At 35.4% G+C, this 24,034-nt stretch overlaps 1 protein-coding gene across 2 annotated transcripts in view; it reads right to left on the bottom strand.

Moving 5' to 3' along the window:
- LOC116343110 overlaps positions 1-24,034 on the bottom strand; it is an 84,945-nt gene that overhangs the window by 1,876 nt on the left and 59,035 nt on the right. For both annotated transcript variants that reach the window (XM_031771005.1, XM_031771007.1), the window contains exons 6-9: positions 3,495-3,638; positions 2,748-3,296; positions 269-2,376; positions 25-187 (exon numbers count right to left, since the gene is read on the bottom strand). In XM_031771005.1, coding sequence (XP_031626865.1) covers positions 25-187; positions 269-2,376; positions 2,748-3,296; positions 3,495-3,638 — 2,964 coding nt within the window. The remainder of the gene's footprint in view (positions 1-24; positions 188-268; positions 2,377-2,747; positions 3,297-3,494; positions 3,639-24,034) is intronic.

Genomic DNA, 24,034 nt, shown 5'->3' with positions numbered 1-24,034 from the left:
CGAACACAAAATATCGAAACATACCATCTTCGGGATTTTCCCATAGAGAAGCGACCTTTGCAACATACGGTAGTTCATTTTTCTTGCTGCCTGCTCGCAATAGCACACAATCGCCCGGTCGAATTGTATCGCCACAGTCATGTCTCATTGCTGGGTATCGCGTTCGAACGACTTGATGATCGTCACTCTATATAATGGTAGAATGTGTCATTATTGGCAAACTTAATGAAAAACAAAATCGATACAAGTAAAATGTGCGATTACTTACATTAAGGAACACTTTTCCTTGAAATGGTTCACCTAACCAATTCCATCCATTGCTCCATCGTGGTGCTGCAAGTGTTTGTCGTGGAATGATCACTTCTTCAACCAGTTTCAAATGACGAACCCGATGCTTTTTCTTATTGCTGAACTTACTGCCTCGTGATTTTGATTTCTTTGCGGTTGCTATTTTGTTCAAATTAAACGTTGAAGCGGCCAATGCATCAAGATGCATTTTATTGTTTTTATCGAACAAAATGTTATTATTGTTATTGTGAATGGGTGATTCATTGTCCAGCAATGCACCGTCATCGTTTTCAACAACGTTGTCGTCGTTTTCGTCGTCATCATCGTCGTCGTCGTTGAGCTCGTCGGTGTTTTGAGTTCGATTTTCCGGCAATTTTTTCGATTTTTCACAGCTCTTTTTGGCTTTGGATGTTTTTGATTTTTTTGTTTTCGTGTCCGTTTTTTTCTTATTTACCGTTGACGTTGACGATTTTTGCGTAATCGTATCATCGGAATCGAGTTTTGGTCTCTTTGCGGTTGGTGGTCTTTCAACGCGTTCTTTTGATTTATTTGACGACGTTGATCGATCACGTGAATTCTTTCGTGGTTTTGATTTTTCAGCTTTAACCGTTTCTTTTCCATTCGAAATTTTGTCACTTTTTTTCGATTCGGAACGAGATCGTCCTTCACATTTTTGCAATTTTATTTTCAAGCGTTCTTTTTTCCGTGATAAAATTTCATTGTCCGAACAATAACCTTTCGAAATACCTTCACCAGTTGAATCAATGTGTGACATGAAATTTTCTTCTTCTGCAGCAGACAATTCTTGTGGAAATTCATCGCCAATTGATGGCATTGTCAATGGAATGGCATTTACTGATTTTCCAATGCTGTCCGTTCGATTTTCACTGCACTCAATCGATGTATGTTCACTGTTGTCTTTGTCACAGGTACCATTTCGGAATGATTCGAGTTCAATGGTCATCTCTTCCGTTTTCGGTGTACTGCATTTGATCGATTGATCCTTGTCGCGTGCATCAGCTCGGCATAAATATGTTTTCGTTTCTGAAGGCTTTATTAAACTTTTATAACTGTTTGGTGGTGATTTTTTAATTGGATTTTTGTGAAATTCGAGAATTTTTCGTCGTTTTACTGTTGTAATCGTATTCTCTTCATCTAAATCGATGATTTCATCGGCCGAACTTTCATTTCCACAGCGTCGTTTCAATAGGCAATTTTTCTCCGAATTGTCATTCATATGATTTTTAATGCCATTATCGCTCGACAAATCGATGATTTGAATGCTGTTCGATTGTTCATCATGATCCGATGAAATGGTGTCCGATTCCGATTTATCTGAGATCAATAAAACATCGTCGTCACACTCTTTTTTCACATCCTCCTGTTTGATCAGTTTACCATTGACTGTTTGTTTTGCGGACATAAAATGTGGTGTGGTCGTACTATTTTTCTCATATTCTTCATTGTGAATCTGTTCTTTGATTGGTGTCGATGCACAAATATTATTTTTTGATTCATTCAATGAATCACCCTGTAGTTCCATTTCCATGCCTTTATTTGTTGGATGCGATTGTAGCATCATTTCGCGTGCCATATTTTTACCAACACGTGCACGGCGACTTGTGACCGGTGTTTGTGTCAATGTGTTTTTCATTGATTTTTCGATAGAAACGTCCAACGGTTGCGTTGCGCCCGCTTGAATTTTTGGTATACCCGGTCCGATTGAGCCACGAGCTGGACTTATTGACATTTCGGGCTGTTCCAATAGTTTCGGATTCAATGTGTAGTTCGGATGATGCTGCGGCACAAGCGCAATTTTCTCGTATGATCGATCGATTGAATCGAGAGTCTTATGATTTGTATCGTATTGAGTATGTGAATCGACAATTTCTGGTTTAACAACAATATCAAGATTGCCGGTTTTGCTGGTGTTTTCCGTTTTAAATTGAATTGGATTTAATGCAGAGTCGTGTAAATGTGATGTGTTTTTTTGACATGGGCCCTTATCACCAATACGAGGCCCAATATGCACGTTTTTTGGAAACGACTGAATTGGACATGGGCAACTGCCCTGGTATGGCGATGAATCTGTTAAGAGAAAAGGAAACAAACAATTGCACACAAATTAAAAATCTAAATCGTCCAAACAAAGAAAAGAAACCATTCGATAAAACTATTCAATAATTTCGCTGCACATATAGAGTAGATATTATTTTAAATTTATTAAATTTTGATGCAAACAAAAGAAAATAATTTTAAAAAGATGCAATATAATGAATTTGAAATGAAGTCTGAATTGACAACCAAAAGGTAATAATTGTAATCACTGAATAAATGTGCAGGAAATGAATCTATTTTACAAACCATAAGTCACGCACACACAAACGTAAGCGAAATAAATATAGTTTTCATTTTGTTGAATGTGTGAATGTGAATACAGTGTCCATACTTTTGCTTACCGATAAAAGGAGGTTGTATACTACGAGTATAACATTGACCTCCTCCGTGATTATAGCCCGGCGTAAAATAAGGTGAATAGTGATCTAAATGCGGTGCATTCGGAATGGCGGGCACTAATTGGGTATTGGGCGATTGCATTTGCTGTGGTTGAGGTTGAATTGGTGCAGTTGATGTTGGAATCGATTGAGTCGGCTGTTGTGACACCGACGGCGGAATCAATGGTGACTGGTGAATTGAACCAGGATGCTCGTAAAGTTCACTTGGCGGCACTGATTGATAATATGATGTGCTTGGCATATATTGACGATAAGCGGTTGGATAAACTTTTGGTGTATAATAGTTCGATTGATAGGGAGGCGAATAGCACATATCACGAGGATGCTGACCATATGTATAATACGATGGCGGATATGTTGGACAGTGCATTTGATGCGGCGGCCGTGAATAATGGCTTGGAATCGGTGATACCGGCGGCACTTGCAATTGTGGCTGAGGAATTGCTTGCGATGACACTGGAGGCTGTTGATAACGGAACGTATGTGAAGGACCTGTGTCATAATGAAATAATTCACGTCAATAAAATTAAAACAAACACTGGAGGATGTAGTGCCAAGAATATCGTGTTTAGTATGAATCATGATGACAGTTGAAATACATATAGTGTCAAATTGACTTTGTTTCTCTGTATAACTGTTATGATTTTCGCCACGACTGGCTATGACAATAAATATGCTAATGATTCTTACCTTCGCCAACCGAACTCGACTGTTGCGATTGTTGCAATGATTCCGAGTCCAGTGGGGATACTGTGGGTTGTTTGGTCAGATTTTGAGGGCCGCCAATTAAGTGAGAATGAGAATTTATCAATGGACCAGCCGGTTGATAATACCCTGAAAATAAAAGAACATAATTTTCGTTAGACCATTTCATCTCTCGTTCGAAATGAATTATAATAATTGCAATTAATTCTATGCTATACACAAATCCCATTTACAAAAGAATTGAATATAAAATGTTCCATTAAAACTGCGTATTAATTTTTGTTATTTCTTTGTTTAAACTATGTGCAAATACATGGCATTGTGTTTGGTCAAAATCTTCAAAAGAAAAATTAACTCATTCGCATAGAAAATCTGCGTGATTACATCATGCTCATCATCCCCCTTTTTTCAGCCTATTGATTTCTTTTTGCCTGCTGTCTTGCATCCATGCAAATGCTGTCTGCATACATGCATGTATGTACCGTCCCTTTTGCTCAATACTCAAACCACGATGGTAATTTATGCCAATGAAAAGGATAAATAAAACAACAACAAATAAAAAAGAATCTAGACTTCTTTTGAAATTCGTTCACCACTTTTTCAAGTTTTCAGACGTTGATTCTGCACGTAACAATAAAAAGTTTCGACCAAAAAAAAAACTTGCTTGAATATTACTTATTTATTTCAATTCAAAATTCATTCTTTCGTTTGTATGAGTGTTTTATTTTTCATAACTAAAATTCGACTTTTTCACAACAAAAAAACAACAAAGTAACGAGTACATTGTAAGTCTAAGTTGAGTATACATATACCCAAACTACCGTCGGCTGTGTATAATTATTTCCATGTGAGCCAGCCCGATGAATGCATTCAACCAAAAATGCGGTATGCGACTTTTAAACAAATATACATAAGACTGTAGTTTCCGTGCGATCTATATTTATGAAGAGAATTTAGAAGAAGCCAAAGAAGAAGAAGTTGACGAAAAAAAACCTTCTTTTCATTTATTATTCTGCTTCCCCTTCGCTTTTCAAATCTATCGTATATAATAATCTATTTCCAGAGTTTCTTCTTTCCTTCGTTCTACATATTATGTTCTTTTGTGCCGTGTATATGTTTAATCTATTGTTGTTAAATATGTGTTTGTGTTTCCCTAAGAGTACAATTTAGCTGCCAAGTTTAGAGAGACTTTCCTGATGAACCACAAAACGTAATGACGACGAACAAAAAGAGAAACTGGTTGAGCGATTTAGTTCTAAATGCAAACGAATTACCGATTGTGTGTGTGACACAATCGATTCACGCAAACACAACAGATAAAGCAATTGAATATAAACAAGATAAATGCTTGAATTAAGACTGATATTGTTTTCGTTGGTTGATTGAATTTTGATTTGCGACGTAAAACTTCTTGAAACAAAAGTACGACGCTGATGAGCTCGTGACATCACAGTCACGAAACCGAAGGAAGGCTCCAAAGCGAACAAAACACTTCACCAAATTATGTATATGTCTATTTATGCAGTCGAAATATGATTGTGATGGATTGCTATATTGCCGTCGTGCGTAGGTAGATGAGTCTGCGTTCTTCGCACGCCGATCATTCGTTCAAATTGTAAATTAATGAGAATACAAGATCAAAATAAACAGTTTAACCGAATAGAATTGGGAAAAGAAGTTAGAGAGAAAAAAAACAGCAAATTAGAAAAAAGAAACACATGTGCGAGAGTTGAAAATTTGTTTCTATGCCCGTAGTCATTCGACCGTTTTAAATGTTTTCGTTTGATGTTTAAACTTGAACCAAAATATTCCAAATTATCGATGATCACGAAATTTTAGAATTTTATTCCCTCGAACACAGTAGCTAAACAAAAGTTTTTTTTCTCTTTATTTAGTATTGAAATGTGGCTGTTTGATGAAAGGCAAATAAAGAATATATAGAGACGCCGACACTTACGCACTTCATGTGTAGTAAATAATAATAAATTACCGAAGTATAATTTGATGATTTTACACACACAAAAAAATGTGAACTCGGTTTCCAAATGCTCTGGCAAGATTTACATAAATTTCGTGCAGTGAACTCGTTTTATGGAGTTCATCACGAAGAAGCAAAATTCCACGCTAAAAGTGCCCACAGTCACAGTTTGAGTAATAAAAATTTAACCGTGAAAATATGAATCTATTCTGAAAATATAGCATATTTTGAAGTGTGATAATTACGTTATTCATCGTAAAAACAGACTTTAATTCCATCGAGACATCCGTCGAATAAACGTGACGTCGAATATTCTTTTTTCAACCGATTTACAAGAAACCAAAGATCTTTTTCAATTTTTTATGAAGAGCATGAAGCAAAACGACAAAAATATCCAAATTCATGGTGTTGTATTTCACTGATTCTGTTGTTGTTTGCTGTGTCAACTGAATTCGAAATGCTTGATAATTGAAATATGGCATTTTCTATTTTTATTGCCGACAAATTCGAGAATGGAATGCACACTTTTTGACAAATGAAGTTGGTGGTTAAATGCACATAGCTCGATTTTTTTTTGAATGCAATTCATTGAGTGTCATCAGCAATTTCAGTTTTGAGAACATCGAAATGAGAACAAAATGGGCAACAGCGATTTTAAACAATTTATTCAATGTCGACTCAATTAAAATTCCTAATTGATTCACTATTTCAGCTCAATTTTAGTGTAATGATTCTGTGCATGCCGGTGCATGCATTTCTTTAATTATTCAAAGAAGATGATCAAAATCGGTTACAGTAGTCATCATGATCGGATTATTTATTTGATATTTTCAAATAATATTGAACTATGAAACCAATGATCACCTTCGAAAATATACAGATTCAAAGATTCGTCTCTGAAATATTTTAGCGCAGTGTGTCCATAATATATAGAAATATCACTAAATAGTGTCGATATCTATACTATATCGGTCCACTATATATGAAAGATATTGCCGCACGGCACCGTATCGCACGATCGAAGCCAGTGTAGACGGAAAAAATCACAAATTGCCATGCGGCAGTAGAAAGAACTGTGTGTATGCGTCAACATGTTTGCCGTCCGCACTCACTTCTATCGTGAGCTACGGTGTCTTGCGGAATATCTTACATATATAGTGGACCAATATAGTATAGATATCGACACTATTTAGTGCTATTTCTATATGTTATGGACACACTGTTTTAGCGAATTGTAGGTATTGCAACTCTGTGTCTATCATTTTTCATTTTCTCTTCACAAGTAATGGAATTGAATAAAATTTAAGAATAAAAACTTCAAACCCTAAAAATTTAAAAAGCAACCAATCAATGTTTTGAATATAAAAAAAACCATAACGGCATACAGAGTCCCGATACCCGAATCTCAATATAACAGCAAGTGGTAATGCACTAATGCATTTTATAATATTTTTGTACAGCATTTTCTTTCGAGTTGAGTTCATTCGCGGTCTTTACTATAAAAAAAATCTTGACGTTTTCACTAAAAGTTGACGATAAATGACTTTGAAGCGTATTTCTGACACATTTTGTTCTTTCGAAAATAAAAACGACACCAAGATAATGGTGGCATGTCAATAAAAATGTTGCTGATATGCGTTAAGCATGTTAATATTCTGAAAATATTCGATAAGCAATTAAATAAGTCTTCACAGATTCCACAATAGCATTTTTCGAGCGAATGCCACTCTTTCAAATGGTGATTTTGATAATTACGAAAAGTGTTTTCTCTCATTTTGTATCGTTTCAAACATTTTTATAGACTGTTTCAAACGAAATGAATAAAAATAGATATAGAGTCATTTTTATTCTGCCTTTGTACGAGCCTTGATTTGATTCCTCATTTGTTATTATTCCATTGTATCGTCGTTGTTTGTTCAGATTGTCTTAAGTTCAGTTAATAATGAAGTGAGCACAAAAAGTTTATCAAATAGGCGCATTTGTCGGAGGCAAAACAGGAACACTTTTGTTGGGTGTTTCCTCTTTTATCTTGAGACAGAGTGGGCTTATAAATGCATTCTTCGCGGTGCACATTCTTCACATTATTGAGCTCAATTTTCTATAGACGAAGAAAAGAGTTGTTGTTGTTTTTTCTCTTTCGTTTCAAACGATGCATATTGATTTGATGCATTTGTCGTATTAAATTTTTGTAGTTTATACACATTGATCAACCGATCATTTGGTGGAATGTCCAAAACGTCGGTCTCTTTCTTTCAACCGCTTGGTGCGCACTACGCATTGATTGTGATTATACGCGATTACTCGTTTACCTAAGTAAACGCACACGTCGGTTTTAGATGCATCAAAATACCGCTTCCTTTGTGTGCGCATGCCCACACACATCGGAACGGTCTATCTCTCTGGTCGAAAATTATGGTGCGTATGTTTCAAGTTCCAAATTACTACCGTGAGATCGTTTTATGTGTTGTTACATGCTGCGTATATAATTATCTCTTTTCATATTAAAAAGAAAATCATTTTCAAGATGAGAGCGATAGAGAAAGAGAGAGGGAGGGAGAGAAGTAGAGATTTCATCGTGTCTGTGTCCATTTGTCATCATCGTCATCGCATGACCGGATAACGAAGCGAACGCGGTAAATCTGAACCAAACCGAGTAATGGAATAAAAATAATAGTCAAAACAAGTAATTTTGTTATGAGCACTCCAAAAAGCAAAAAGAATAAAATAACAATTCGATAGTAAACATTAATGCCATATTGCTGTTTATGCATTTGTGTGTGTGTGTGTATGCAGCAAAATGCACATTGAAATGTTAATCGCGCGACTAGTGTAAAATGCAAATCGTCAAAGAGAGATTTTGTTTTTCTGCAAAATGAAAACACAAAAAAAGCGAATCATGGAGACATAGAGATTAGCATCTCATTTGTAACGGTGTGCTTGTTGGAACGTGGAAGAAAGGTGCCGTTTCACATTTAATGTAAATTGGTATTGCGATTGCAAAGTTCAAAATTGAAATAGCATCGAATGATTTTTAAATGAGTATACAGCGGATTGTCCTAAAACTGCAACGTGACGAGAAAAGTCATCTCGATACACTTAATCCCAATAGGCGCACATTTTACGACAGTTCAGTCGTGAGCAATCGCCAATCTGCAACAGAAAAAAACACAACAAAACACACACATTTGAATGCAATTGTCAAACAAACGCGCTGAACGACATCAACAAAAAAAAATGCTACGATTGATTTGAATATATTCAGTGTTACGTACTGAGAGTGCTACTTGAGTCGCTGATAGCTGGGCAACAGCAGTAACACTGTTCGCAAAACTTATATGAGTATGCAATGTTTAAAATCAAATTTAAATCGTCGAACGAGTTTTTTTCTATAAGACGTCGCTCGATTTATGCGCGAGCGCGAACACGCCGACTGAGAGAGGTGAGAGTGTTGCGCGACTGAGTCCGAGGTTGGCGTTGTGTGCACATTTGTACCATTTCATTTTGACGCTTTACAAAAAAAAAAACATCTCAACAAACGAATTTTTCAATTCAACATTATTACTCTTTCTCTTGTCTCTCGTATCGTTTTGCTTCTCGGTACAGTGTGTATGCGTCTTTTTTCTCTCTGTTCACCTATCTCCTTTCTCATTCAGTCTTATTTTCGTGATTACATACACACAATGGAATGTTTACTCAGTGCTTGCGCTCAAATCGTTCATCGCTTTTTTTTACATCTTCTCTCGTTTTGTTTCATTTTACGTACTTACCATTGCCCTCATCTCATTTCGATGTGGCTTTTCTCTTTTCGATATGTACACGCTTGTGTATTGGATTTTTCAGTTGATGTTGTATGTTTTTTTAAATATTTCATTCGGTGTTGTATGTAACATTTCGTTCGTTCGATTTGTACGTGCACGAGTGGCGAATATTGTGATCAACTCGCGCACAGTTTGTTACGTCTTATTTTTCTTCGACTTTTTTTCCATGTTGTTTTCGCTTAGCGGGTGAAAGCTACTTTCATTATATGCACATAAAAATGTTTTTATTGAAAACATGTGATAGAAACTAATACAAGCGGCCAAATTGATGCTCGATCAAATCGGAAAAATGATTCGACCGAAACAAAGGCCAGTTGCACACACATCCAATGAACCAATTGAAAACACAAAAAAAGAGTTAGAAGTGAATAAAAGCAGTAAGGTTGTATATTTTCTCGATGACGCTCCCTGGTTGTATCGTAAACTAAAACGCTCTGACACATCAGAGCAAATCATTTGGTGTTTAAATGAAGCGAAGCGCGCGCACACACACAAAGTGATGTTGTTTCCGTTTTCGTGTGCTTGATTATACACATTTTATTTGTTGTACATGAAGTGTGTACACGGTTACGATTAATCTGATCTGATGATATTGACTATCCGATGTTATTTGTCTCTCTGTCTTTATGCGCCCGCAAAACGCACACACTAAAATTCGTGCGACACACGAAACGTTTTGATTTATATCGTCTTTTTTTACCTACTCAACACAAGTCGGCACACACAACAATATTGAAGTTATAATCTTTTTTTTTTCGGCGATAAAAAGACGACAACAACAACATGCAATCCAAACAATATTTATTACTTTGCATTTTCATTTCACTTTTTCCATGTAAATCATTTTAAGATCATAGACTTATCGCGAAATTTCTCGGGCCATGCAGAGAGACAGAGATAGAGAAAAGTAATTTTCCAAATTGTGTGTATTTTAACGGGCAAAGCGCATACAGCGGAGAAAGTAGCACATTACTGACACCTATTTGTGTGCGCACACCACACAAACCAACAACAAAATGAAGAGAGAGAGACAGAGAAAAAAGAACTTACATTTTATATCGAAATTGCCCATAAAAAGAAACGAATATGTTGCGTATGACATTTAAATGCGAGATAAAATGTGCATGTAGACAAATGTAAGCAGTAAATTACCGTTTGTCATTTTCTTGATTACATAAATAAAGTTTCGACGCTATTAATCGTACACAAAATCGACATGGCAAAAACATGTGAAACATAGAAAGAGAGTGCGCTCACATTGACGCGGTGGCCACATTGCAATATATCGAAATCACAACACACCAATTCAATTTATGCACGGGCATTTCTTTTTCGCCACACTTTGGTCTACTCCAGTTTAACTTCATTGGCAACTGAAATGAAATCCCGTTACCTCAAGAGAGTAAAATCATTTCTATATGATAAATTTGCATTAAAATGTAAGAGCAGCTCAACTGAAAAATTAAGCACACATTTCAAGAAAACATGCATTTATTTTACATTTGCTACATACACACACACACGCCAGCACGTAGCTGCAATGTTAGTTATATTACACGACAATATGATATTATTAAAGGGCAAATGCGCTTCGCTCAAACGCATCAACATTCACATTCAAGCCGAAAGGAAAGGAAACAAAATTTCATTTAATTTGAAATTATGTCTTATGCACTTTGAGACACACTCGCAGTTCACATGGCACAAAATGTGCAAGGCTGTAGATTTTTATGCGATTTTCACTCTAGCTTTCTTTTTCCCCGAATACACGCAAATTAAATAACTTGTTAACAAACACTGTAAACACGTCTAATGGAGCGTTAAATTAATTAAACAAACATTTAGCGAAGGTCACACGAAAATGACGAGTCGAATATTCCCATAAACTGCGCACATTCTCCAAAATGCCGCGAAAAATACTATCAAAAAATGTCTAACGTTCCTTTCTTTTATTTGGCATTGCGTACAAAATTTCGGTGAACTTTATGATGTCTTCGAATTTGTAAGCGGAAACAGTCATTTGTGATGTGCATTTAAAAAAGAGGAAGAGCGCGCAAAGACAGTGAAAAATTATAACAAATTATCTTCTGTTCACAGGATGAAAGTGTCTTATGGAATATTTTTGGGAGATGTTGTTGTTATTCCGACGCATTCAATTCCGACAGGATAACAGAACGCTCGAGTCGAGGCCATTGTTTTGTCAACATGGTAGCAACTTTGCAATTTATAATACATTGCCTGCCGTTTGCCCTGTCATCCTCTATTTACATAATCTTCTTCTGCTCTATTCTCACAGCCATAATGTACATTTCCAGAAGTTTACTCATTTTTCAACGAAATTTTAAGCTCTTCTTCATGTTCGTTCGGTTCGTTCTCACTATTCTTTTCTTCTTGCCATTCGTTGAGTCTCGCTCTCTCTCTCTCTTTTCCTCTCAGATTCTCACTTTGGCTTCCTTCCGATTGCAAAACCTTGAAAGCGAACATCAACGAACGTTGTACAAAACTGAATGTTGTCAGTAAGCCAAAAATGATTTATCGTAAGTAAACGGAGCAACTTATCTCATTTATTGCAATGAGGCGCTCGCGCTTGCAAATTATGTGGCGCAAGTGTGACTCTTCTACTTGCAAATGAAGGTTTTAATTAGTTAAATGCTGTGCACTCAAGTCATAAAAAGATCATTCATTATTGGGTCATCTATTTGAAACGAAATCGGCAGAAAAAAAAGATACAAATCTCTTGTGACTCATATTTTCTGGACACAAAAAAAACGTGCTAATTTGTTTCGGTGGGAATTAAAACGGGAAAAATGGGAGCCAAAACTGTTAAGTAAAAAGGTAGCACGAGATTCGATGGATTCAAGTCAGTGATTATTGAATTCCGATTCGTTTCGAAATTGACTTGAATCATTTAGTGCAACATTTCGAATCTGCGTTTCATTTTTTATCATGAAACTGCATGAAACTAGTCGTGCATTTAGTATCCAATTTTACAAAATGAAAAATAACAGTGTAATAGCAGCCTTGTGACTGCGTAGTATATCATTATTAGCTCATTTTATAGTCGCAAACTTTTTTTTGCATAACTTTCAACGAAAAATGCGGCGGCGAGAACTTCTTTGCGTGCATAGTGTATTTACGTGATTCTAAAAATGAGAAGGTATTGTATGCGATGAAATGTCCTTAAATGTCCGCTACATGTATATTTCCCCTACCACATTTGTTAATCGTTCTCCTTGAGACGTTCTCAGCTTCTCGTGCGTAACATTTTCAATTTTGATCGTTGGTTTTGCTCTTATATTTATCCCGTTCTTTGTTCTTTGTGTGGAATTTAAATGAAGTTTCATCTTCAAAGTAAAACGCATACGATTCAGATGCATTTAGGTTTTGATTTTTTAGCATGACAAAAGAGTTAAAAAAATGTTCAAATTAAATTCCATTCTTATGAAAAAAATAAGAAAAAAAAAAACATGTAGAATCATTGTTGGTGAATAGAATAATCAGGCGATCAAAGTGAAATTGAACAAAAGAAAAAAAATAATATCTCATTTCAAAATGTGTCGCATTCAATGGACTTAACAAACGAAACTAAACACAAAAAAGCACTATGTGCGTGAATTGTTCAGTGAATAACAACAAAAGAGGCTGAATAATGATGAATAAACTTAGGTTACCACCAACAATCGGGCGATGAAATTCAGGCGAAGTGAGTGTGTATGTGTGACAGAGAGAGAGCAAACGGAGTCAATGAATAAAAACGGTGGCTAATTGAGCATCTCTTCATCGCAATAGTCACTTTTTTAGAGGTTAACGGTATATTTTTCGTTTGTTTACTCTTGAATGGGGGGCGAAATGATCAAAGAGTATTGAAGCATCACGTCTATTGTGAATGATCATGAATAGATGATGTTGATGTCGATAAATGTGGAATTGAGACCATTTAGTTGAAAGATTTTCGAAAAAAAAAGATTGAAAAATGACGACCAATCGCTGTGAAAATGGAACGTTTATGCCAAGACAAACAAAACCAAGTGAATTCTTTGAAGAAGAAAAAATGGAGAGACGATGTTTAACAGTGGTGTCAATGGTGGAGTAGATTTCACTTGTAACAAATGTTATATTTTTCTTCCTGTTTCAAAGTGGACGTGAGACGGTGTTCACATTTTAATGAATTTTTCGGGTGTTACCTCTGAGTAATTGTGCGGCAATGAACATATCCTTCAAGTATGGCGTGAAAAGGTTAAACGGTGTATATTGTTGGGCAGCAGCGGCTGCTGCCAAAAACCCATTCCGTGCTGTTTCAACGGTTGCAGCAGCATTTGGAACGCTCGACGATAAAAACTTTTCAATGCTGCATGGCGATGATTTTTTTGATGAAGCTGCACCACTACTGTTTGCATCAGAGGAACTGTGACTTGTCGACGATGTGGATGAACTCAGGCGTTGTTTAAATACTTTACTCTTATCGCTAAGAACGTCACCATTATTTTTACTTTCCATCGCGTTCTTGACGTAACTGTTGGCACTTTTGCCATTGCTCGTACTATTACTATTATTGTTGTTGTTGTTGTTACACTCCGACGAGCTCAAATTCTTCAACTGAGCATTTTCACACAATTTGAAGGCTTTCATTTTTTCTATCTCTCTCTTATTTACTTTTAAATTCTTCTTTGTATGGTGTAAATATTAAGAGCGTCGTTGATTTGAAATCTCCTTAATGGCTACTTTGAATCACGTTTGAATCGATTTTGCATCTATTTCACGTGACACTTATCACAGACAATTTCAATTTTACTTATTTCGTATCAACAATTTTACTCTCCTTTTGATTTTCAATTCGTATCTTCTGTTCTAAGAGCACTTTTCCATTGGTTTCCTCTTTTTTTCTTTGCGTGGATGAATAAAACTTTTTTTCTGTTTCAATTGCAATGCTCAGCAACTTTTATTGAATTTTCCATTGAATGAAATGCAATACTAAATAAATATAAGCAATGCATTGGAAAATTAATTTACATTTTATGTCCTTTTGCGTCGCAACGAATGAAAAACAAAACACAATAATAAATGTTCACAATTAATAGAATTAAAAAAAAAAAAAAATTAAAAACACATTTTATGGCATTTTGCTTGACGCACGATGAAAGACCTCATTTGACGCATCGTTTCAAATTCAAGTGGAAAATGTCAACAATTTAATAGAGTTCCCATGAATGCGTTCTGTAAAATTAAAATAGAGAAAAATACCATGACTTAGATGAGTGTTTGAAATAGCTCAAAAGCCATCAAACCGAAGCCCATTGTGAACATAGATCGACGTCAAATAACTTCATACACAGCATTTCATATACAGTAAATAAATATTACTTTGTATGGAGTAAGCAGATTAATTTTGAAAGCGCAACATGTCTCTTTAGATAAGGATTGCAATATTCTGAAGAAAATGAATAGTCTTATTCAGATCATAAAGAGAAAATGCTTTGCACACTACAGTACATATAAATGGAAAATATGAGCGAACTGCTGCTATTCTCAGTGAATCATTTATAAAATCTTCATTTTTTTCGTTGATGAAAAAGCAGAAATTACGATGCATCTTACAAGTAACTCATTTAGTCTTGCTAGCAACAGGGTTTATTAGGGAAATGCAATTGACTTCATTGTCAACAAGCCTTCAGATTTTATGCATCTAAAAGTGGGTCAACATGAAAAATGCAAACGTGTCTACTTTGCGATGTGCTACTTTGCTTTTTCGACGAAGAAATGTTGCTATAAAGAAGAAAACTCTTTTTCATTTGCATTGATTATCGCCCATGGCGTTGTAACTGAGAAAATTTCTGAAATTTTCACTCATCAACCACGGGAGAATTGAATCTCTTCATCAAATGTCGATGATAGGTTCGTATGGTTGAATTTTGTGAAGAAAAATTCTCGTATCCCATTGATAAAATTGTCATTATTGAAGCTGGAGGCAAATTCATTGTGTGTGTGCACTGTGCAAACAACATTATGATATTCGAACGACATAACTGTGTGACAGTGTGCATCCTTGGCGTGTAATTTCCTTTGCAGTTAATTTTAGATTTGAGATAGTGGTTACTATCGTCAGCATCCATCTATCTGAACATGTTATGGACTCATGCTATGCTTTTTTGTGCACTTTCGAAAGGCATTTCACAACGATAGCAGTGCGATGATTTCAAAGATGATTTTTTCTTTCACATTTTATCTGGTTACGTGTGCGTCACACACAATTAAATTTCATTGGTTGTTGTTGCTTTTAACCTCATTTTTTTTTTGTAGAGAAAATCGGTTTTTAATTTGAAAACTTAAATTGATTGCATCAGAGAGACAGAGAGAGAGTGAGAGACAAAACGTCAACGAGATTAATTTTCAACCTCAAACGGGTACGCGGTCTTCAACTGTGACCAATCCTTGCATGGTGTTGGAAAATATTCCTTGCAAAATCAAAAAATATATGGTGCACAGCACACTCTCTCCATTTGTGGTTTTGTTGTTCTCCACAGTGTTTTTCGCATGTGCAATGTCATTGATTCTGTTCTAGTTTTGTCGGTCATTTGACTGAACTGACTGTGTGTGTGATGATGACGATGTTTATTATTATTGTTATTATTCTTGAAGTGAATGCAATCAGGTCAAATCTATTATGAGCGCGAGCGTGAGCGCGCTCTCCGCATGTTTGAGTGTGTGTGTGCTTTCGCCTGACGAAATGTGCTGCTACTGTGAGATACACAAAATGCGCACTCTATGCACCAAACCAATGGCATGTGGACTGAGTGAGCTGAGTGTATCTCTGCGGAGCTGTGCAGATTTGCATCGTATTTTATATCGAACGTGTCGATGTGCATTGCATGTACACCGTATGCATTGTTGTTGTGTTATTGCCCGCAAACAAGGAGATTAAATTTGATGCCATTGACTCTCTAATAAGTTGTGGCGATGCAGTGGTTAAAACTTTGCCCAACATTATGCATTTGTGCACACTGTCAATTTTCAATATACAATTCATATTTAAAATACAAATGAATGAAAAAAAAAATTTCATCAACACACAGAGAGAAAAGACGTGAGCAAGTGAGAGAGAGAAGGAGAAAGCAAGAAAAAAACGGAAATTTCATTTAGCAAAATCAACTTTGATATGGAACGTGTGCACGTGGAACACAAATAAGCCATTTAAAAGAAATGATAATTGATAGGACCATAATTATTTATTAAAGTTAAGACGAAGGGCGTTACGACCAGAAAAAAGAGAGTTAAAATAACGAAAGGTATAGAGAACGAAAGAGTTGCAAGCTGGGAGTGTGTATGAGAGAGAAATGAACATTTTAGTTCATCGAATGAAAAACAAAATATGGAATGAGGCAATTGTGATGTCCGTGTTATTTGTTTACACTTTGCACTGGGAGAGAACGAAAAAAAGAGAGTCACGTAAGAGTTACTTTTGCAAAGTGTAAACACAATTCACGAATGATTTGCTTTGTTTACTTGTTGTGTGTGTATGTGTATTTTTTTATCGTTGAGTCATTTACCGTTCATTATCTTCACATAAATATACATACGTGGAATAAAGAATTACACGCGGGAATATTGGCCGGTTTCATTTACGAAATCATTAAAATAATGCCGAATCATAATGAAAGTTTCAAAAGCCGTGCGTTGCCAGCCTCATAAACACAAAAATAATTGCCACAAACATTTTTGACTTGGGCGCGTTACTTTACTCACACTTCACATCTTTGCATTGTTTTTTAGTGTGCTTCTCTCTCTGATACACACACACATAGTAACCGCTGCGGTGGTTATACGTTATTTTTGCGGTTAAATCAATTTCACATTTTATTCACCGCAGAATATTTTCTCACCATTTTTCACACACTCGCCGACTGCTTAATTCTGAAAAAGGAAACATATGCAGAGCCAAGCAATCAATAAATTGTATAGCGACAGCCGCATATTACCTTTATCGCCGATTAGAGATCGGAGAAGCAGAAAAAAAACAGGCAAAACACATGCACTAAAGTTGATATTAATGTAATCTGACGAAAGAGTTCATAATAATAATGAGTAACAATACAACGAATCAAGGCGCGCGCACACTTTTTCAAAAGATTTGAGGCACGATATTGATTGCATAAGCGGTTATGTTCATGTTTAATTCTCTATAAATATGGTCACATAACTGATAGGTATTTGAATATCTCTCTTGCACCGACACTTCCAATTCGATGCCTTTTCTCAACTGCCACAAGCATGTGCTGCTGCCAAACGCCAACCAATGATAAACAATGCTCATTGCTCAATGTTCAATGGACGTGCCATGCCGTCACAATGACTCCATGTTATAGAGTACACATTGAGTTGTGAAAAGACAAATTTTTCGCTTCCTTTTCTAATAAATAATTTCAACGGGGCATGTGAATGTTGTGAATACAGGGAGAAAATTTCAATCGTTCCATGTACAGTGTACACACACACATTTTCACCATAAATTTATTTATTTGAGTTACAAAAGTCAAACAAAAGCGATGCACACGTTTTAACTTTGAATTCATGTTGGAAACTTCTTAATGTGAACATATGCGAAGAAGTAACATGCACTTAGCAAAGAGATAAATCTCTAGTTTGTAAAGATGCATCTTTGGCTTTTATATTTGTGTTCAACAGGTTGAACACTATACAAATCATTCGGCAAGGACTTGTTTTTTTTTTCGTATGAAAGAAAAATATGAAATGTTCAAAATCTGTGAGTGTAATCTTTGTGGAAAAAATCCATTTAAATTCTTTGCTTAATCTCCTTGGATCTGGGTCAATTTGAACTGTCACTCCACACCAGCTCTTTTTGTTCGTAACAAAAAAAAACCCGAAAATAAAATGTAATTACTTAAATGACAAGTTTTGCATTTAAAATTAAGCAGCCGCCAACAATTTTTGCGGAAAAATAATCCGCACGAAAAACCGTCAGAGTTGTTGACTTCATGGATTTTACAAAGTGAGAGACCGTGAATGCACTTGGACACACATCGTCAAATAATTCACCCGACTCATATCGTGCATTATTTACAATATTGCACTGCCGTCGGTTTTTTCCCCATTTTTTTTCTGGTTCGTGAATGCCACAACTCAATGAGATGCGATAAACGGTATTGTAATATTTCGAATGTGAACACTTTTAAAAGTTGATTTACCAGATGTTACCAATTTATATATTCTTCATTTGCGATGCCGAAACCGAACCTTATCTCGCGTGTTATAGCATTGCAATTCGTTTTTTTTTTTCATTTTGTTTCAGTATATTTCCATTGCATTCGTATGTTGTACTACGTGCATGGCAATCAACGAGACTGCCGTGAATACGGAATAAATATATGAAAGAATTGCAGAAAATGTAAAAATATGGTCAATTAATGTGGCGAAGTGACACAAAAAACGCAGACACATTTTTGCGTACGAATTGGCTCTCGCTCTCTTTCGAACAAAATAAAAATCAATATTCCTGCAATAACTTCATGAATGTCTCGATGTATTATTTCGTTGTTTTTCTTTTTTTTTCGACTCTGTTCTGAAGTTGTTGCCGTATTTTTTTTCTCAATATCATTGAAATTGTTTTCAAAAGTGGGTTTCATTGGCTCTTCATCACTTAAATCAACAAAATTCAACGCCACGCGAAGATGAGAGACAGCGAAAAAGATTGGATTTGTTTTTGTAAATTAACTGCGACCTATTGTGTAAAAAGTCTTTTTGAATTTGGGATTTACAGTCTTTCATGGTTTTGCTGTTTCTTTGAAAATTTTACTCGAAAAATTGACGACATGGAAAAGTTAAAATGTACTTTTCATGACTTTTTCTCATAAACCGACAAATGAATTTGTTCACAAATTTATCGATTTTCATGTTAAAAAAAATGCGACACAAACAATCTCATCTTTTTTATCTCCATCGATTATGAATATGAAAAAAAAGCACTCAATCAAGATTAAGACTAAATGAAAGCGTATAAAGCAGAAAGAATTGCCGAGATACATACACACGGAGGAAAGGAAAGAGAGAGAAATCGATAAGGATGAATAGCAAGGAACAATGAAACAGATTATACTGCAGACATAGCGCAATTATTTGTGTCATAATGTTTTTTCTCTACTTCTCTCTCCCTCTCTCTTCTCACTTCTTCTGAATGGATAATCACAGAATATAGATGGGATACACAGCCCCGTACTGTGTGCTACTGACATATCAATAATTTTTCCCATTTTGTATTAATATCTTTGAATCAGCAATTAACATTTATACGGAATTCATGCATCCATGTGAGTGTATGTTTGTAATGGCGCGGGCAAAAAAAAACTAGAAGAGAGCAAGAATCGAAACAATTACGAGAATGTGTTTCAACGGAAACTGTTGATATTATACTAATGTAAAAAGAATGTCAGCTAATCAGTTTGTTGTGGAACTGATAAATTAGAAGAATACGCCTGTCAAAACGTCTTCTTGCTGACATTTCCTCGAATCTGTATGTTCGATTTTTTTCATGAATTTATGACAGAAAATTTAACGCCATCACAATTATTAGGAAAACTTGCCAAAAACAAGTGACACTGATTGGTTGTTATTTATTAAATGCGACATAATTACGTTGCACAATAAAATATAGCTTGTTAGAAGAGAAATTGTTTTAAAAAAAGTGATTTGGTAATGGTTTGCGACATTTTTTCTTTTTAATTGTTCGACTATGAGCAAGCTAATAATCATATTCTTATTTAATTTATGCAATTTCAATGTATGCTAATTTTATGCTTTATCTCACCAGTGGTGATCGTCGTAGCGCGCTTGAGAGATGTGTTTTCTTAAGCGCCTTTTTTAATTTGCTCTCCAGTTGTGCGAGCTGACCAAGTTCAAACAGCGAAATTTTTGCTGGCTGATATTTCTTTTTTTACATTGTATAATCGGCTCAAAATGCGGATTGATTTCATTGTAAAAGAGCAAAAAAGACAGGCATGTGCGATGAAACGCAAAAGTAGAAATGCGACATAAAGAACAAAATATAACCACAGGCACACATACACTTTTAAATATTTATTGAAGAATTATGCAAAAATTTTATTGATTTGATTTACGTCGTTTACACTGTACGCTTGCCATTTTCTTCATCTAGGATTTGTGCTCGCTCTCTGTTGGTCTGTCTCATTTGTATGCCAATCGGTACGCATATTTTTCAAACAAATGTATACATATCTTCATTTAAATATTAATTTATTTTGTCATTTGAAGAATGAATGTTTATTTGAATGGCAAACACACACCGCAGCCGTGCCGCACACATTCGTTTCATATAATTTTATGTAAAAGAGTCTTAAGTGCAAAAGAGCTTTGAATTCATTTTTGGAGCTCCACAGTTTACGTCATATTCTTGCGAATACATATAAAATTTCAAGTATTTTTTTTTTCGATGAAAGCGAAAATCGTTCGTCGACAAAACAAAGTGTGACTTTTTGATATTTTCGAAATTTAAATTTAGAATAGCTTCGGTTACCACTTGTCTGAGCTGAGATACAAAATGCATAAATAAAACATATATGAATTTATTGCTGTTGAACAAATAATAAAAATGGCATTGCGCTTGATATATATATCAGATTTCATTGTGACATGAAATTCCAATCGACGATGACGATGACAATGTGATGCATTCGCCACCAATTGCAATTCATTGAACTGAGAATGTAACCAACAATAGCTAAAGTTCAACAAATAAATCTTGACGTAAATGGTATGTATTCATGCAACGTGCTTATGAACAAAGCGTCATTACTTTCTTCATTATGTAAAAAAACTTGGTTTCATCACATGTTCTTTATTTAAAGCTCAGCATTGACGCACAGTCGCTTCGACGTTCAATAAAAAAGTTTAAGTTTTCGTAAGCAAACAAAAAGAAAAAAGACGCAATAAAGAGAACGAATTGAACGGAAGAAGAAAATCCAGTGTGAAATAAATGATTTTCTTGATTTGGTCCAAACCGATTTCCGTTTTGACTATGTATATTTTTTTGGTTCCTAAGCATTTTATATAGCACGTCATCAAACAAAAGCGTAATGTTTACATTCAATGTGTTCTATAACGGAATCAAACAATTTTACGACTGTAAAATGAAGATAGACACTATCTTGCATGCAAAGCATTTGAACAAGAAAAAAAAAGAAAAGAGACTAGTGTGATCAAAGCATTTGAATTTCATTCAATGCACATGCACATTCAGTTCTTCTGTGGTTCTTCTTATCGATGGTGAATGCATCCATTCAAAATGTACAGTTAACATTCATTTGATCTACGTTTTAAAATCACACTTGGGCATCAAATGGCTTGCTGTGATTTCTTCGATTCAAAGATTAAACGTGATAAATGACGAAAAATTCCATTCCAAATATTCTCCATTCAAATAATTGTACATTTTCGATGCGCGTAAGAAAAAGGAATCTATTTGAAAATAAAAATGCACACACTTCGCCAGAAACTACGATTCATTCTGGATTTAATTAGTTTGGAAAATTCATTGGATGCAAAAGTGCTAATTATCGGGTGTTTAATCTTTGAGTGAACAGAAAAAAAGTGCATTTTCAATTGCAAACACTTCATGCCAAACCGTGTATATCTTTATCTTAACCAGTTTCATACAGGTGCCCTCACACATGTGTGTGTGCGACTTTTTTTTTCGTGTGGTACGCGCAGAACAAGAAGCATGTTTTCAACTGCACTAATACATGTAATTATGCCGTTAGTTATAACAAACTTTTCAATAAATCGTACCTACAAAACATATATTCGTTTGTCGATTTGCAGTATGTTTTGTCGGCTCTGAACTCCGAACCACTCGTTGCTCAAGTGGTGATTTAAAAATTGTTTCATTGAATTGCACCATGCATATTCAATTGAAACGTATTTGCGAGCAAGCTCACTCGCTTGCACACGCCATTTCTCTTTCTTGCTCTTTCTTGCTCTCTCTCTCTCTATGCCCCTTTTTGCCGCTATTAATCTTTCTTTTATTTGTTTATCTTTTTCGTGCTTTTCCAGTTGTGTTCATAAAATATTTACGCTGCAGTCAAAACGAAACAAATTATTATATTGAGAACAAAAAATATGCGGCACGGAATCAATAAGAAGAGACGAGAGAGCAAAGAATCCATTTCCAGCAGCCAGTTCATCAACTAGAAGAGAAAACACTAATAATGTAGTTTTTTTCCTCTATTTCTAACTCACATTCATTTTCTGTGGCGTATGTTCTGTTGACACTGTCATATTTATTCGAAGTTTTTTTTTTCACTCTGCGCTTCAAATAAAATGACACATAATTGGATGCCGTTCATTGATGTTTGTTGAAAATACACTTATATTCACAGCATACATCTTTCACAGTGATTGAGCCCATCAAATGTATTCGAAATGAGAGGAAAAAAATGACATGGCATACACAAACTCTCGAATCAACGGCAAAATTGTATATAGAATATAACAAATTATGGAAAGAGAATAGAGAGAGAGAGAGAGCAAGAGAATTACAGAAATGTAGAAATATTTTGAGCTCAAGTCGACAGTACTTTGTTTTATTTGTGGATAAACATGCAGTCAATTTGTGCCAGTTGTAAGTGTGTTCTGTTAACGCGGCGACAATTCAGCAACAAGCGTGCATACGTTAAAAAACACTCATACACATCGCACAACAACAAAAAACTAGTTCAAAAAAATAGAAAAAATATATGTATGTACACGTCAGTTGTGTTGAATATATAAATTGTTGAGTTGTGTTTATTTCATTTCTAGTTTTCATTCGGTCGATTTATTTCTGTATACACGATTGGCTGAACGGTGTGGAAGTTCTGTGTTCGGTTGTCATCGGCATTCATTCAATCGATGAATGACAGTGCAATTCCATCAGATTATCACCAAAAACTTGGCGATTAGTCAACAGCAAACAATTAAACGATCAATACATTCTGCGCACAATAAACAGAGGAAGAGAGGGGGGGCAAAGAGAGATAGCATGAACAAAAATTGAAGATGAATATGTCATGATAAATCAGAATAGTATTTATTCAAACATTTCTATGTGAAATTGGCCATAGATAAGCATTGGAATGTGTCATTTTTCCATTCAATCGTCGTTCGTTAATTGTTCGATTTATGTATGCATAATATTTGCAAATGCGAGTACGCGCTTAAGCCTTGCACACATTATTCTCTATGATATACAGTGGCAGCACTGACGATGTGCTTGGAGCCGCATGTTTTAGACACATCAATAAATGAACATTAGCCCGGTTTAATAATTACGAATGCATCGACAACGTGGAAAATGAAAACGACGTGTAGAAGCAGTAGTAACAATAACAATATTCGTCACTCTGAAAAATACAATTAAAATTACATGTTCCTCTATTTAAAAACATGGTACGAATATGGCTGGCTCAATTTTGTTCTTGACACAACACATTCACAAGCAGCGCCTATTTTGCTGCACATTTTTATTCGGCTCGAGTCAAGAGTCTCGGTTTTTATTATGTTTTATTATTTCAATTCAGTTTTTTTCTTGCTCGTTCTCCTTTTTTGCCATCATACACTCTCTTTTCAACCGATCGATGACTACTTGTATTGAGTGTGTATGCAAATGTAACCGTGCGCGCGCATACTTGAAATCGACAAGTTGTTCTCTTCTACGCCTAGCTCAT

This window comes from Contarinia nasturtii, unplaced genomic scaffold (assembly GCF_009176525.2).
Source record: "Contarinia nasturtii isolate CC-2019 unplaced genomic scaffold, AAFC_CNas_1.1 Cnas_scaffold_928, whole genome shotgun sequence".
Taxonomy (NCBI): Eukaryota; Metazoa; Arthropoda; class Insecta; order Diptera; family Cecidomyiidae; genus Contarinia; species Contarinia nasturtii.
The sequence above is the reverse complement of the archived record's forward strand: the minus strand, read 5'-3'. Positions and strand labels throughout refer to the sequence as shown.